This window comes from Pterocles gutturalis, unplaced genomic scaffold, assembly GCF_000699245.1.
Source record: "Pterocles gutturalis isolate BGI_N339 unplaced genomic scaffold, ASM69924v1 scaffold1280, whole genome shotgun sequence".
In the NCBI taxonomy this organism is placed as follows: Eukaryota; Metazoa; Chordata; class Aves; order Pterocliformes; family Pteroclidae; genus Pterocles; species Pterocles gutturalis.
In genome coordinates, this window is record NW_010143005.1 from 39,188 (window position 1) to 57,085 (window position 17,898).

The 17,898-nt window shown below is 37.4% G+C and overlaps 1 protein-coding gene across 1 annotated transcript in view; it reads left to right on the forward strand.

Annotated features, from left to right (window-relative positions):
* Positions 1-17,898, forward strand: part of CACNA1D (calcium channel, voltage-dependent, L type, alpha 1D subunit) — a gene marked incomplete at both ends in the record, with an annotated part of 98,580 nt that overhangs the window by 27,234 nt on the left and 53,448 nt on the right. The window contains 4 exons of the mRNA XM_010084543.1: positions 4,308-4,477; positions 6,980-7,057; positions 12,336-12,423; positions 13,131-13,157. Coding sequence (XP_010082845.1) covers positions 4,308-4,477; positions 6,980-7,057; positions 12,336-12,423; positions 13,131-13,157 — 363 coding nt within the window. The remainder of the gene's footprint in view (positions 1-4,307; positions 4,478-6,979; positions 7,058-12,335; positions 12,424-13,130; positions 13,158-17,898) is intronic.

Sequence of the window (17,898 nt, forward strand, 5' to 3'; positions counted from 1 at the left end):
GACAATTAGGGTATGAAAATCAGAGCACTGTGATTGAGTCCTGGTAAGTACTCCCGGCTGCCGCCTCCACCCTAGTGCATCAAGCCATTCCTAGCTGATACATACCAGAAGCAGTTATTTCAATCTGTTAAAGAAAGAAAAACCTGGCATGAAAATTATTGCCCTAGACTATCAAAGCATGAACAAACCCCCCCTGCATTTTATATGCTTCTGCCACTACAACCATTGATGATGACGGTGATGTGTCTAAACAGAGAACTGAGATCATCTTTCTGCAAGGAGACAAGGAATTTTTGGGCACTAGAAAGAAAACTTGCATTTTATATAGTAGCTTAGTTATCACCAAAAATAAGTTACATTGTGTAGGTGAGGCTCCATATAATGCTTTATTTTGCAAGTAGTGTCCCCTTTCTGCTGCAGATGCCATTGAGTTATTTGCGCTATGGCTGCAATTTGAAGCTTTACTCAGTTTGCATGATACTGTCATGGTGCAGTTTTTAGTCATATTTCAGTAAATCAAAATTAGGCTGGCTAGAGTTGGGTTGTCTGGCTTATTTGCATTTGCAGTAAAATCAAAATGTGAATTGCCTCCATCTAGGTAGCAGTAGACCGTTTTGAAGAAAAGGTAGTTTTGAAAGCAAACAGGTAATTATACAAGTTGTTATTATAAAGCAGACCTGTGTAACTTGTATAAGATTCTTCAGAAATACAGATTCACAAAAAGCTGCTTCTAGCCCCGTTAGCCTAAAATCTTAATTCTGAAGCATATTATCCTTCAAAATATGAGGCAGCAGTGAGCTTGGCTTTATCTAGCTATTGAAATTAGAACAAAAACATGTTCACTGACTCCAGTGCTTTATGGAAACTACTTAAATCCACTTAATTTTTAAACTGAAATTTTATAGGCAACAGGCCTGATTTTCATTTCCCATATGTTGGTGTCAAATCAGAGTAGCTCCTCAGAATTTTTCTGTTTGCAACTTGGATGGAGACTGATTTAAATCATGTTTTAGTGGATACACCCTTAAGAATGCTAGCAGAGTCACAACAGCCCTTTGAGTATGATTTTTGTTACTTTAGTCAATGAACAACACCCCACCTACCCCCGATATACACTTTCAAATGCCAGATCCAGGCCATTTTACAAACTAGAATGAAATACATATTTTGAAGTTAGTTCGTAGCACAGGTGTTTGTGAAACCAAATATTTACAGAGCTTAAGTCCACTTAGCACAATTAATGTGCCACTTCGTAAGCCTGTTGACTTCATAGGCTTCTGGACTGATTACTGGGTTGATGATAGTCAGGGCTGCCAGTTCAGGCTGATGTCTAACCACGTCAGTATCTGTGCTGCCTACGTGGCCAAAAGCTTTGTCTTTCTTCTCTGGACCAAGCCTATGCTCTCCTTAGCTGTGAAATGCTGCACGAGCAGCTATCTTATTCCTCCTTCCAGGAGATCAGCCAATGTCTATGTATTTTTGTCTAAATATTCAAGTATCTTGTTGTCTAAATGTCTTTGTCACAGGCTTTAAAGAGCCAGCATCTCTCCTTCATCTCACCCCCATCGTATTTTTCAAATAACTTATTGTTTCTTGTAAAAAAATGCTTTTGTTTTGCTGACAGGAAACTCATTGCATTCCAATTCCATTTAATTCCAGTTTCTTATTCATAGTATTTCAGTAAAAGGAATATGTATGTGTGTGTGTTGGAGGGATGTCACTTCATTGTGGCTGTGATAGCAAAAAATACCATAGGGCTGGATTCCTCCCTCTCCTAAAGAAAATGCAGTCTTCTCAGGCATTATACATCCTTACAAACAGTCAAGTTTTAAAAATAAAAGTAAAACTTTTAAATGTCATGGAAATGAAGCACCGTTGCATCTCCCCCTACTGATAAATAGCAGCAGCATTTAACAAGACAATGTCTGACTTCTGTACTGTATCAAAGGGAAAGGTCATAGTCAGCTGTGTATATAAAAAACTGTGTTTAATTCTCTGCATGCAACCATTTTAATGTACAGTCAAAGTCAAAAGGTGGTTCAGTCATGGGTGAAGTGCTGTTGAAAGTATCAGCCTTGCCAACTGTTTCATTTTTAAATGATTTCTTTCACTTTACTCCATATAATAACAGCAGCTTTCATTTTACTTTACCCACACAGATCACATATCCTTCACCCTAATGAAAAACAGCAGAAGGACTTAACTGAACAAAACACGAATACTTAGTAAAAGCCAGCAAGGCTTGTTCTGATTTCATACTCTGCTGTGATAGCTCTTTTATCAGAGACACTGGCTATGGAATGAGAGTCATGAGTATGTTGCCTCAATCAGATGTAAAGGACGGTCTCTTTGATATTCTCTCTGAGAAGCTTAAACCCCACATTACATAAACCAAACAATTTCTTGAGGTCTTCTGCCAAAACAATGAAAGCTTTTTGTTTAGTTTTGGTTTTGTTTTTAAAAAAGCAATTATCCCTCAGAGATCTGTTGAGCTCTCTCTCTTTCCTGAGTGTTTCTTCTAAAGAGATGGCCTTTTGAAAGACCTCGTCCTTGGATGCTAGGTGAAGGGTAGCAAATGCAAAGCAAGCACTGGCATTCGTCAGCTTCGTTACAGTGCCATCAGATGGAACAGGATGATCTCCGCATGCCAAACCGAATTTTTGTTGAATAAAGTACTCAACTGTAGAAAGTGTAATGCCTGCCTCTTAGCTTTCGCAACAGAAAGCTTTTTAGCTTCAGCAAGATAACCTTAAAAAAAAAAAGTGTATGGTTGTATGTATGGAGCTTAACTTTTAAATTTACTAATGTCAAAGCAGAAATTTAGTGTTTAGAAGATGTGTGTGAAGATTGCAAATAAAACAACAACAAAAAGAATTGGGAGATTGTCTTTGCAATTGTAAATAAGTAATGTCTGTCACCGAACTGAAATACTATGTTGCAAAATTATGAGACTTTCTATTACTCTGCTATATTTTGTGAGCAGGGTAACATCATATTGATAAGTGTGTTCACCTTGTTAAAATAGTTTGTCTTACACGAGTTTACTAGTCTTTTTCTACTTGAAAATCAACATTATTGAGTTCTTTAATAATTTCCCCTCAAGAGTGTATTAATTAGGGAATATTTTTAAGTGAAAGTTCACAATAAATAAAGGGATTTGCAAATTCATAGTAAATAAAATTACTATAGCCATTGTTTACATTTAATTTCAGCCCTATTGTAAGATTGACAGGTTAGTCAGAACCAGCTTAATTTTAAATACTGAATTGGTGCATAGTTACAATACAGTTCAGAAGACGCTTGCCTACCCCCAGTCATATATACACTGAAATCAGAAAAGGTTGGACCCTTCTAGTGAAGGGAGTTGTGTGTTTGGAGCTGTGTATCACATGAAATGTTGTAATAATGTTGGCATATGAAATGTCACTGTGTAATAATTTACTGGATAATTGTCTTGAGTTACTTATCATTAAAGGAGTCATAGATTCATGGGGTAATGCAGGTTGGAAGAGACCTCAGCAGGCATTTTATCCCACCTCCCTCTTAAAAAGCATGACTTAATTGTTGTAATTATCATTCTATGGTAATTTAAGGATTGTCCCAAATCATGAAGCTAAACTAGGCAGTTAAATACCTTGTCTTGAAACTGGGGCAATGAGACAGGTTTCAGTTTATATAAAAGGGTGTGTTTCTGAGCTATGAGAGCAGGATTTTTGGGATCTGTCACAGAGAGCAAAAGGGCAAAACATCCAGAGCTCAAACAGCACAAGTGTCTGTGCATGATGTGATTAGGAGACAGTTTATTAGTGGAATTCTGTGAACCACGCACTGAAGTAAGTGTGGACATGGCCAATAAACCACGGCTGGAGGAGGAAGGATTTTAGAACTGGCTTCCAGACTTTCCTTTTCACTGAAACTAATACTCACTTCTCTGAAGTCACTTCATTGCTGCAGGTCAATTTCTCTTTGTAGCTATTAGATAAAACCGATTTTAAAAGCTGTATAGAAGAGCATATAGCTAAATGGGGGTGGCGGGTGGGGGTAGACACACTCTTCCAATATGGGAGGAGTCAAGAATGCTGCTTAATTTTCAGTGAAATCCTAAAAGCTCTGATGTAGTCTGATAGGGATTTGCCATGACTTCTTTGCACCACTGTCTTGTTTTCAAAGAAGCTCTCAAACCTTTGTTGTAGTTTCTTCTGTTCATTTTCTGTGTTAGTATGTTAATTTGCAATGTCATGACGTAGGTCAAAATGCCTGGGAGTTTCACAATCAGTATTTTTTTCCGATTTATCTGAATTTGATAGAGAATTTTCCAAGGAAAGAGAAAAAGCCAAGGCCCGAGGGGATTTCCAGAAACTACGTGAAAAACAACAGCTTGAAGAAGACCTGAAGGGTTATTTGGACTGGATTACACAGGCAGAAGACATTGACCCTGAGAATGACGAAGAGGCTGATGAAGAGGGCAAGCGGAACAGTACGTGTTCTTTACTCTGTACTACTTTGGGTGGGATAGTTTGACTGCTTTTCAGGGTGTTGCATTGGGTTAATGCAGCCTACCTGATGTCGCTTTCTGATTTCCAGTTTGCAAAATTGTTGGTTAGCAAAGCAATCTTGTCCGTTAAAATATTGATACTTAGTAATGGAAGATAATTCAGAAGCTTACAATAAAATTCTGCTGTGAGCTATGTATCACACATCAGCCTTCTCCTCCGCACAAATCCAAAATACAGCCTCTTACTAGCTCCTATGAAGAAAGTTAACTCTATCCCTGCCAAACCCAGGACAAAGTACAAGTCATTGCAGTCAATCAGTAATGAGACTTAAAACCTTTGCTTATGATATTTATTAATTTAGATACCATTGAGTATATGTAAGAGAATGCATCTACAAGTGGTTGGTGAAAGGCGACTCAGAATATTATTTTCTATGTTGATACAATACAGTATTACTGGTCTTTTTCTTCTAGTACTGCTAATTTATTGTGAACTGTTCTTTTAAACCATAGTACTTTTCCAAAGTAGTAAAATAGTGAAAATTATGTGGTTTGATATTGAGGTATCTCTTTTTAAACTTCTCTCTCTATTGCATGTAGTTAAGTTTTTTTTAAATCTTTATATTTTTGAGTTTCAATTAGTCCTTTAGTTTGCAATAAGAGCAGTGCATGAATCTGTGTTACTGACTGGAAGGAAACAAGATGGTTTTATGAGAAGATGGAAAGCAACTTGTGGGTTGATGTTGATGCCAGAATCACCCAGAAAGGAATAATTTGTGTCTATATGAAAATCCGTAGCACTGAGTTTTTGTCTCGAGCAGAGCAAAAAAGCCAGAGTTCACTGTGCTTGATTATTGCTACTAATGTATGGAAAGAATAGATAAACTGTGGGTTTGAGTATCAGTATAAAATCCTAAGACTGAGAGGTAAAAGATTGCACATTTTATGGAGCAAATACACTTTGTGCAAGACTGGCACGCAGAATTGTAGGTGATGCCAAATTTGCAGAGCTTTGGACAACCGTGCTGTCAGCTATGGTGCCGATGGACTTGTTGTGCAAGTCTGCAGGTGAAATCCCAGGAACTTTTTGCATCCTGTTCAAATTGGATCTTTGTTACTATGCTGCAAAAGAACCATTTGCTCCATCATTCCTCAAACAGCTTGTAGGTCATATAGGTCTTTCATAAATCAAAAATACTTGTTTGTGTAGTTGAGTTTGAGAGAGCTTTTGGCTCTAAACTGTTGACTTAGACGTAATTTTAGGGTAAGTTAAGAGTTGGAGAAAGCTTGTAGAGTAAAAATAGAAGAAGGAAAGTAATTTAACGAACTTTAAAACAAAAACCAGAATTTAATTTCAGGCATGCATCTGTATTTTGAATGGAAATTTAGAGCAAACAGGCAATCTTCTAGCACTTCTCCGGGTTTGTGCACATGGGCTTAAATGTGTGGCTTGGAATTTAGTTTTTAATATCAGCTACAACAGAGTGTAAAGGAGGAAGAGCTGCTGAATTGCTCCACATCCTTGCCTTCAAGACATGCATCCGGTAGCATGGAGAAGTATGAAGAGAGACAGCACAAGCTATCTATCCAGTTATTCTGTGGGAAGCTTTTGGATTAGGAGCATAGTTATGACAATGAGCTACCTGTTTAGAAGTCTGGTGAAATGTAGGTGGTTATCACCAGGTTAATGATCTTGAGTATTAAGCTCAGGAAATAAATTTAGTCCAAATATACTGGTGTGTTTCTGGAACTGTCTTTGAACCATAAAGTAGGGCTGAGTCCTAAGATATGGAGAATAATCATTTACAGGCTTCTAGGCAGCTATGTCCCAACTTTGAACGCCTAAACCTCTGGATGATCAAGGTTACTGCTGATTTGTAGTGATGGAAGATCACCATAACGCTCTTCAACAGTGTGGAAGAGCTCTGGGTTTGGGATACAGAAGATCTTTTCTCTATGGCAGGAAAAGGTACAGATTTCAAAGGCAGTTAAATCAGAGATTAGTAGCTTCTTACATAATCCTGTAAAAATGTAGTTTGGGCTCCTGCAGGCCCAGGATTTAAAAATTTCTAACCAGAGAAGTCATTAAGTCAAGTCATTTATATATGAACCCCCTGTATTCATACATCTCAGTTGCTGATAGTGGGCAGGTAGTCAGTGCTCTTGAATTATAGAATACCTTTTAATTACTAGAATTGTAAATATGCCTTTAGTAAGAGTCGTAAGTCATTATGAACCAATAGCTAGTTACCCTGAAGTCAATGAAAAACTTCTGTTGACTTCAAAGCAATGCGAATTTAACTCAAAATCCACAAACCACGGAGAGGTGAGGGATTTAGCTCTGATTAGTTATGCTGCCAGTAATTTAAATGTGTTTTGCCTAACATTGCTTGTGTTGTATATCCGGACACGTTTTTATTTTTTGCGTTGCAACTGCTGCCATCTTCTGTGTAAATGCTGGGATTACGTGTACGTAACGTGAAGGGGTTACATTGGCTGACTTAATGGAAGAGAAGAAGAAAAGCAGACTTAGGTGCTTTGGCCGTTCTTCCAATAAACATGGTAAAACGTGTTCTGGTTTGCAGTTGACTTTCTTTTGTGCCAAGACTGCATTTGATGTTCTAGCTTTTGAAAGTACATATTGTATGCATTTTCTATAACAAGGGCATTTTGATCTTTAGCATGTAGACACTTGTGCATGCTGTTCTGCTGGTTTAAATGCATGTCTGAAATAGACTGGTGCTGCAGTGCTCTACCTTCCTAAATCATAGTCTTTAATCCTTTTAGGTTTCCATTGAAGTATCTTTGTTTGTGACTGTTCTTGTTGAAGCATAGTTTGGGGTGGTTTTTTTGGGGTTTTTTTTTGGTTTTTTTTGGGTTTTTTTCCAAAATTCAGGTAAACCAGGCAAAAATGTATTTTAAATTCAGGTGTGAAGAAATTAATCAAAATATTTTACAAGTGTTATAATGGATCATAGTGTAAGCTCAAAACAGTGTGATGATAATATTTACTGTTTATAATAGTTTAAATGTAGACTCTAACAAAACATTACAAAGTTTTACTGTATCTCCTCCTGTTATTCATGGTTTTGTTTCTGTAATTTGTGTTTTATTCAATTTCTTTCTCACCCATAATGGAGATGACAGGGGTTTTAGTCTGATAGTTATTTTCAAATCTGCACTCTTAATACTGGCAAATGTATTGATTTGACATAGTCGCAATTGTAGCAATTAAGAGATCTCATTTTAATCCTATCTACAACAAAGTTATTGGAGCAACTGACTTCCTTGCTGTCCTAAGAATCACTGTTGTGGCTCAGGCTGAGGCTGACAAATCTGATCCAGTTACTTCAGAGAATGCAGAATATTAAGTCAGAAATTGCTAGGACCCAGTGGACTAATTTTCTACAAAGACTGAGTCTGCTTGAAATTGTTTGTGTAACTGTTACATAGGCTGTCTAACATCTCACACAGCTTTACAGGCTGGAATAAATTTTCCATAGAAATTGCTAAAAGACAGTGGTTGCAATTTTACTTTGAATGTGTGTTCCAACATAGCTTTTAAACTAGCAGGTCCAGGTTCTGATGTCAGTCATGAAGCAGCATGGAACTGGCTGAAAACTTGCTGTTGTCTATTGGCTGCAAATGCAGTCTCAGCACCAGTACCTGACCTTGCTAGTCAAAAGCATTCTCGAGCATGTGTGTACTGTCTTAGTTTCATCTATGTCTGGCAGGGCAGGTATACCTTTCATGAGTAGGATTTTTCCAAAGTACAAATCGGTGACACAAGTTTCTTTCTTTCTGTATTTGTAAGACTATTATGCTGATCTGAATAGGGCAAACATAGACTACTGGATTAGAAATCCCACCCTAAATAATATTTTTCTTTGTGTTACCTCTACCTCTATTTCTATTAAAAGCACCACATCTGTAGAGTATACAACATTCTCAAGATTCATAGTGTCATCCTTCAGGCTAGAAGTGGTTGGCTCAGTGATGCTTCTGTAATGAAGACTATTTTGCTCTTTCCAATGCTATGAGACCATTCAACCTTACATTGGGTTTCCATGGGCTGCCCATAAAAAGAGAGAGCCTATAAGAATGGTTGTTGATGGTATCAACATCAAATCTGCACTATGAAAACAGATCCCTTGCTGCAGTATCATGTAGAACATCTTCCAGGCAGCCCCTCCCTAAAATGAATTTGCCCTGAGGAGCATCACAGTCAGAACGACAGTACCACTTCTTTCTGATGTGTTTTCTGGGCATACAGAAGACTTAGGAAATTTTGAGATGAATTTGCAATGATAATGTTGCCTCTTTGGGGATTTTTTTTTTTTTGGTTCTGTTTTTCTCTTTGTCTACCTCATAAATTTGGTGTAAAGGATTCAGAAAATCCATGTACTGATTTGAGAAAGAATTGGGAGAAATTTGGAGCTCATGGAATTGGTTGGATGTTACTAGCAGACAGAAGATGACCATTTTGCAAGGTTGATCTAAAATTTTGCCAGTGTAGTGCCTTTTTTAATAATTGTAGGATTCTCTCCAGTAGTGTTACTGATTATCTGAATACCTGTGCACATCACTCCACTTCTGCAGCTCTTTTCCTTCATCATGTCTGATCAGAAAGCTACCCAAGATGCACAAGTGTGGAAATGAGATCAGCCTATGAATCAAAAATGCATAGCTGAAGTTGAACCAGATTAATTAATTAATTAATACTGATGATATACTTTTTAGAGGAAAACATTTCCAACAATAATACTTGCCACCAGAGTTCAATAATTCGGGGTGTAGTTTAGCCTGCTTCTGGATTCTGCACTGACACTAAACTATCATATCTCAGGACTATGGAATTTATTTCTTCCAATTCCAGCTGGCCAGGACATATCAGTGCTGATGGACACTGACTTGCTCTTAGCTATGCATTAGTTATATCCTGGAGTGGAGTTTGAAATCCTTTCTCCAAAATCTAAAAACTGTTTAAATAGTGCACATTATAACATGAGAAAAACAATCTGGTTTTTTTATCCACAGAAAAAAATGTAGTAGTTGATATACTTGACCTATTTTCTATATACTCAGGAAGGTATTAAGCTGCATGATATATGAGTTGTTTATGTTGCCTAATGCAAGCTTCTTTCATTTGAAACCAGTTACCATAATTGAAGAGAGCTGATACTATCTAGAAATCTAGACAATCTTTCCAGAAGAACGCCAGTAAAATAAAGGCAAAAGGTGAATAAAGAATAGAGAAAATTTGGTATCTTCCTTTGAATACTGGAGTACCAGTTTAAAGATGTCAAACCTGGCCTCACTGAGATCAGATGGTCTCCCAAAAGTTGGTTCTGTGTGTTGTACTTTGCATGGTGAACGTCACCCTTAAAAAGCTGTGGTCGTGAAGCTGAGTCTTACGACTTGCCAGGTTGCTTGCATTAGCGAGAGTGGATGTGGTTGTGCAGTGCTGTTGTTGTTTTCTTCTGGCTAAAGAATTAATGACTTGTTAGCCTTGCTGGAGATAGACTTCCACGTGGTGTCTTCCTCAGTACTTTGATCAAGTTTTTCTTTTGGTATATTAATTACAGTATAGTGATAGCTATGTTTCTAATGTAAACTGAACTGTCGGTGGTTTTTTTCCTCTTCTGTTTTTGTAACACAGCACCTGCAAGTCATTAGTAGAGCTAGAGCAATAGCCCTGTCTGAAATAGAAAGTAGTATTCTGGCTGTGTTTAATAATTAGCAGAACGGACATTGGCTTCAATAGGGACAAAGATTTTTTTTTTTTCTTTTCTTTTGGTACTTTGTTTTTCTTCATGCAGTCATGTTCCAAAAGGGCCGGTATTTCTTGCTGGGGGTTAATGCATCGAGTCTGGGTAGACTTGAATTAAAATCATATTACTTTACACTTTAAAAAAAATTATTTGGCGTGTATTAAAACAAAGAGTCTTGTAGATTCTTTTTTTTTTCTTAAACCCTTTGAAATTCTAAAATTTGCATTTGGATATCATCAAAGATTGTTTGCTTTACCTTTGAATGAAATTCCTTTTGAACTCTGTGACTGTAAGCTGTGAAGTTCACACAAGACTAGCAATATTTATTTTTAAAAATTGACTTATAAAGAGAAGCTAGATATTAGAATTGAGGCACTTGCAGGTGCTAACCAGGTTTTTTTAATATATAAAGCAATTACAGTAATGCTTTAAAATAATCATCAAACCAGAAGAGCCTTGTGAAAGAAGGTTTTGTCGTGCTTACTGCCTGAAATGCCTTTTTTTATTCAAACACCTGCATGGACATCTTGGATCTTTCTTTGTTATGAACTCTGTTCAACATTTTGTGTAATGGTGACTTACATTTATGGGCACTGATTCCCAGCTGTGGCAAATAGTAGCTGAGCATCTAGCCTGCATAGACCTGTCGGTCTCTCAACTTGGATGGAATTGATGGGCATGGAAACCAAACTACCATTTATCACTTCCCTGTGTCTCTGTCCATGCTGAGGCAATATAGAGGCTGTGCAGGGAGACTAACAGTTCTCATTTTGTACCTGATCTGTAGACAAATCAGGAAATTCAGGGCCTGATTTTCTAGTCTCCCTTATAGTAAGATGTGTGTAATTAACCTGCTTTAAGCCTCCTTTAGGCTACCAAAAGAGCGAGACATTCCTAACAGAAATAGGCATTGTAGCCTTTCTGCCTTTAGTACTCTCAGTCCACAGAATTTGGCTTTAACCCTCCCCAACCAAAACAAAAAAAAAAAGCCAAACAAGTAAACCATCAAAACAGCAGAAGGTACACCCTGGAATACCTTTAAGATATTCTGGTTTTCTTTTGTTTCTTGTTGTTCCACAGTAATTCCTGTGCATCTTCCACCTCTTGTTTTCTCCTACTTTGTGTGGTGTTTCTACTCTATAAACCAGCAACATTAATTTAACACTTTTCTTGTTGCTGAAGTTTTCCTTTCATGCTTGCTTTGCAGACATGGAGGTAGTGTTCCCCCTTAGGAAGTACTGAGAACTTTGGCTGTTCATCATTTCCCGACACCTTTTGACATGTGTTGTCCTCCCTCTATATTTCAGTTGATTTGAAGATAAATGGTGATGACCAATCTGCAAACGAGTTTTGTCTAAAAAAACTTTAGCTACAATTGCTAACTATTCAGTAATGATCCACTGTATGCACAGTAGTTCACTGTGTAACAAATGCAATAATGCTGTTTTTATTAGCAGTAATTCTCGTCATCTTTTGTAGTACCCATTCTGCAGTTCCCAGTGCTCCTTCCTGTCTGCTCACATAGTATTTGCAGGCACTATCACTTTCTAGCATCTTGCCTTAATAACATAATAGAAGTGAAAGCAGAGTGGTCAGTATGACCAGAGTGTGATAAATCCTATTTTCAGAAAAACTTTGATGACATTTATTGGAATTAGCGAGCATGTTAACAGTACTTAAACTGATAAGCACCTCCAAAGTGTTAACAGAACACTTCTTAAAATGAAAGGTCACAAAATCTAGCTCAGGTTTATTTCTTTACTAGGGGCAGCATGCTGTTTGTTACAAAACTCCCCTACTTTGTATTCTGTAGTGTGTTTTCAACAGTTATGTTGAATCATTGAAAAGAAACAAAATAAGCTACAGTGCACTCTGGAATTCTGCGTGCTTTCTTTTGTTATAAGATGAGGACTGGTGAAGTGTCCAGCTTCATCTGCTATTCCTCAGATCTTCCAAGCTCTCATTAGACCTGCAAAAAATGGAGGCATTTTTGCAATAGAATGGGAGATCGTGTTTTGGGTAATGCCTTGGTTGGCTATCAATCTGAAACAATTTCTGTCTCCTAACAGCAAGCATGCCCACCAGTGAAACTGAATCGGTGAACACGGAGAATGTGAGCGGAGAAGGAGAAAACCCAGCCTGCTGTGGGAGCTTATGGTGAGTAGCCACCCTCATCGTCTCACAATGTAGAGGAATCATTCTTTCCCTGTTGTTTATTTAGCCAAAACTACTTTCAAATAGTCAAGCTTTGTATGACACTTGGGGTTTTTTTGCCTTTCAGTCGTTTAATAATAGACCAATTCTTATGGCATTAAAGCACTCCTAAAATTCTCAAGTTAAGAAGATATAAAATACTTCAACTAAACTTCCAGTGGAGTTATGTTTTCCTGAAAGCTTTTATAAAATATTGTTATATAAATACATAAAATTGTCTAAAATAAAAAGAAAAGAATGGAAGTCCCCTGTGATGTGTAAAAATAAATATTTTCTGTTAAATTGTGCGTGATCTGAGAAGATGTATTTTTTAGGCAATAACTGAATGTATGGGAGTATTTCTGTATCCCATGATGTTCGCTGTTTGTTTGCTCAGATTTTCATGACTTCCAAGCAGCTTCTACATGAACAGTTTGTTTCTTTAGAGGAGATTTCCCTTCTTTCTCTTAGAAAATTTGTAAAGCTTTAGGAACGGTATTTCAGAAAATAAATAACAGACAACAGGAGTTCAGCACTGATGATGCATTTTGTTAAAAGCTTGTTTTTGTGTATATGTAATTCCAATGTATTGATTTGCAAAACTCTAAAGAGAGTAAATTTGTTTTAATTGTTTTTTCCACATTCTTAAAAATGTTTTCCTTTTTTTCTAGTCAAACAATCTCAAAATCCAAGTTCAGGTCAGTATTTTCCTTTCTTCATCACTTTTTTTTTTCTTATGACTATTTACACATCAAGCTGATCTCATATAATAATTCTTTATTTACTCTACTTGAAACTTTACTGTGTGAAAATTCTTCCTAACAGCTACTGGTGAATGCAAAGGTAAACTATCGATGAACACTCTTGGAGATCAAACTCCCTGATTGGCTTTGCTGATGTTTATGGCTCTATTTTCTCTTACTAGGAGTATTGGGGAATATGAGCTTCTATTTTCAAGTGTATTTGCAGAAGGGAATTGTTATAAAGAAAACTAGGAATAGTCCTGATTTTGTAAACACTGGATGTGCCAGTACAAAACTAATAGGTTTCTTTATTTTTATTTTATTTTCCAGTCTTGTAGGACATATATTCAGTAATTAGAAAAGATAATTCCAAATGCAGAAGTAATACTTCTTTCCATTTGAAAAGGTTAGGTTACTCCATGAAGGAACAAAAAAAAAATAGCCATGTGATTTAAGATCAAGTGGCAGGCTTAGTGAATCATGAAGGGCAAAGACACTCCCACAGTTGCAGGCAACCCACAGAATAAATATTTTTCACAGAAAATTTTCAGTGGAAAAGGGATAATGAAGAAGATATGTCAACATCTGACATCAGCAGTTTTGGCAACTTCTGGAATCATTCCAGTTTTTAACCCTAGTAAAACTGACTTCAGTGTTGGGTGTATAGCAAGTGATTCACTGGTAACAGCAGTGTATTCTCCTTGCACCATTGAAGAGGAGTAGCATACCCAGGTTTATTCTATTAACCTTACTGGCTCTAGTGACCTACTAGTGCTGACCAGTTGCAAGCAATTGGAGTGGATTTATGTTCCTTCTGAATAGCCTTCTTTCTTTTTTGAAGAAGAGCTCCCAGGCAGCAGTTAGATGGTGCATTTCTACACTGAGAGTGTTTTCATGTGACACTATGATCAAGCTTCATTTTGTCATCCCTTTCAGCCAGCAAACTGGTGACAGCATATAAATGTGCCTCACCCTGCTGCAGACTGTTGCCAGTGGAGATCTGGCCATCTAGGATGGTAGTGAATACACAACAAACTTCTTAGAAGTTTCATCTTCAGTTATAAAAGCTGTATTGTTTCTGGTATGCCTTCTGCAACAGAAACTAAACTTAGCTGCACCAACTGGATGGACCAGTTATGTCCATGTGGACCTTTGAACTCACCCTTCATGAGAGTTATGAGATGAGACTGCTTTTAGCTTGATAAAGAGGATCAATTCAGTGTGCTAATGGTCTATAATTTCTCTTGACCTTGCTTCCAGTTACCATAACAGTAGAACAAATGGAACAGCTTGTTTAGTATTTCATTAGCCGAGAATCTCAACCAAGCATGATTATTTTGAATCATGAAATTGTCTCCAATCAACCTTGTAGCACGCTATTTATTCCTATGAAGCCTACTCATGCTGGTTTTAAAGGAGAAACTCAAATATGAAGTCGTCACATGAAACTTCAAATACCAGGCAGTGCAATAGGCTGCTGTTATACTAGATTCTCCAAGTTTGGTCTGTTTGCACAGTGGGGACTCACAGAAACATTACAGAGAAAGCAAAGTAATGCCTGCATTCTGAACCATGTCCATTATTCATATTTTAAGGAAAAAGAGAACTCCAGAAGCTCTATTAAATGAAAGCTGCTATGTCATCTTTGAGAAAGGAAAATTTCTCCCCAAACCTGATGTTTTTAATAGTCCAAGCAGTGAATAAGAAGCAGTCGGTGCTGTCCACCTCTACAGTTGTTGTTCAACATACCAATTTGAAAGAAAACTTATTTACAAGCCAGAAAGTCACCAGAGTATCTCCAGCTGTCTAGATTCTGACACTGTCCTGAAGGTCTTTTGCATGAGCTCTTTGGTTGGAATCTGTTCTTGTGGCATTAAAAACACAAGTCACGCAGAAGTTCATTCATGCATGTATTGCCACATCGATTCACAGAAGTTGTGGCAATCTGCAGCGGGATGCTGGTGTCTTTCATTCAGAAGTGCTGCAGAGGTCTGCAGCTGCTAGAGGTCTTCAACCATACTTAAGCTTTTTAAGCTGAATTTGGAAATGAGAATTCCCCCTTTGACTTTCACGTCTTTACTTGTAGCATTGGAGAAAGATCTGTCCCTTTTAACTTAATTAATCCATGTGAGGAGTAGTTTTGAGGCAACAGAGTTCAAAATTGTTGTTGTACCATTGTCTTCCCGTGTGGCTTGCACCGTACCATAGGTCCCTAAAAACAGCTGGCAACATCTGTTATTGGAGAGACAAAGCATTTCGAAGAGCTGCTGGCTTTGCAGTGCCACTTCGAGTGCATCTGCTCTTCCATCGCTATAAGGTTCTGCAGACTCACGTTTCTCATCCAATTGATTCTGGATACCAAACATCTCATATTTGAAAAATTCATGTTTCTTTTATGTCAGAAGAATGTAATTTTGGTATTTTTCATTCTTCTAAAAAGCTCTGTTTACCTAAAATTCAGAAACTCTCAGTTCTGCAGCAAAGCCCTAGATTAGGTGTTCACCTGTCAGGGATGTCCCAGCACATTCCAAGCCAAATGCTAAATGTTCATCTAATTCTCACTCTTCTGGCCTGATCCTCGCTCCAGCTTCAGGAATGTTATTCTGCAATGGCATTACACTGTGTTTCAGGGTGAAATATATCAGGACATAACTTCTCAAGGATATTGGTTTGACCATAAATATCTTTGCCTTTGGATCAAAATAGAAAATGCTTTCTATTGCAAACTAGCCCACCTGCTGTACCACAAGTGAAAATAGAAGTTAATCCTTAGAAATATGTTTCTATACAGTCCGATGGGTACTTGTTCAAGAGAATTACATCGTAGCAAGATATAGCAATTACCTGCCGGTTCATTAAGTGAAGGTATATATCAACCACACATTGCACTTGGATATGCATGGGTGAATGGCATTGTATTCAGTGTTTTGGTAGTAGAACAACTGTTATTTTTCTCCTCACATCAGGTGCCAGAGCTATGATTTGAGAAAGATTGCTAACTGAAGAGATTTGTGCAGCTTGTCCCTGTGAAGATCCCTCTTTCTAAGAATTTATTTCCTCTTTTGACAGTATGATTATATGATCACATTAGCCTTCAGGTCATGCTAAAAAGCAGGTACTAGGCTCAGATGGTACTGAATCCTGTAACTACAAAAATGATGAATGGAAAAGCAGTCTCCAAAGGCTTCTATTTTTTCATAATGAGTGAGTGCTCTGGTGCAATTCTTCTGTCCCATAAACAAGAGCAGTGAAGGCTAGGGTCTCTGCACAGATGTTAGCACCCACAATTACAGAATGATTAATCTTGAGCATTAATATTTACTTCTCTTTGAGCTTGCTGGTGAAAATGAGGCACACCAGTTTCACAGCTACAGGGATTGTGCATGTGGTTCTAAACAGAAAGTCCAGTTTAGAAAAATAACAGTTTGTATCAGCACCCTTTCATTATAAAGTAATCTGAAAATGAATGTTCCTACCTTTGCGTAGGTCTAGTAGAAATACAGAAACACACACGAACAGCAAGTAAACAAACTAAGCTTCATGACTGATGCTGAGTTCAGTCGGACTCAGTGCAAAGCTGGATTTCCCATGTGTGGATTCAAATTTAAGATTGAGACCTAAAGGACCGCCTAAACATGAATACCTGAGTGAATGAAAGTGAAGTTGAGAAGACATTTGTAAGAATAATTATTTGCTCATAAATAGTTATGAAGAAAAAATTATAAATTATTTAATGAGAACAAAAGCAGTGAATAATTTGGTTTGTTGTAACCAACTATGTCAACTATAAGTGTCCTCTGCGATTTTAATATTTATTCATGTTCTGTATTTTTGTGAATGATGCTTGATAATTTAATTAAAGCAATATTACGTCATTGCAAATTTATGAAAATGGACCTTCTCTTCAAAATGAAAGGGTACATTTCATTTTTCCAAAAAAAATTTATGCAATTTGGTTAAAACTAGGAGGGGCAGTTACTGAAAAATAGAAAACTGTTGAGTGAAAATAGTGTAATTTGGTTTCCTATTTTATATAGGCTCAGGTTTTCCTGGCACGACATGCCATCTACTTCAGTCTGCAACTTACTCTTTATTTCTTTACTTGTGCCAATCTGATGAAGGTAGAAAATTACTCCTATTCTCCTTTTTTGAAGTTTTGCTTTATTTCTCTAGGCTTTTGACATATGCTTATATTATTCATGCACTTCCCCGTATGAGTGCCATTGTACACCCTTCAGCAGCATTTGCATACGTGCACCACTGTTTTGTCACGGATTCCACAGACCTTTTGGGGAAAAAAAGCCCCATGGGCTTCAGAGAGCTGAGTTACGCACTTTGAGGCTGCTTTTGCCTCCTATGAGTAGAGATACCCAAACAATACTTCTCTGGTTTCAGGAGAGTTTTGTCTCATTTACTTCAATGACAGGATGTTCTGCAAGTGAGGGGAAAAAAAAAAAAAAAAAAAAGGCTGTGTTACCTACCCAGGGAGTGCCCGTCCTGACGCTGGCCATGGACATAGTGCTGCTTAGTGGGGAAATGTCGGGATAAGAACGTTCTTGAATACTGTGTTGCTTTAGGTCAGGACAGGATAATTTTCCTTTATATGGTCAGAATACTGCAATAAGGGGCTTGAACCATGTTTGTACTGATGTCTGAAACCAGTATTAGTTTCCATTACTACAAGTGCAAATTTAAG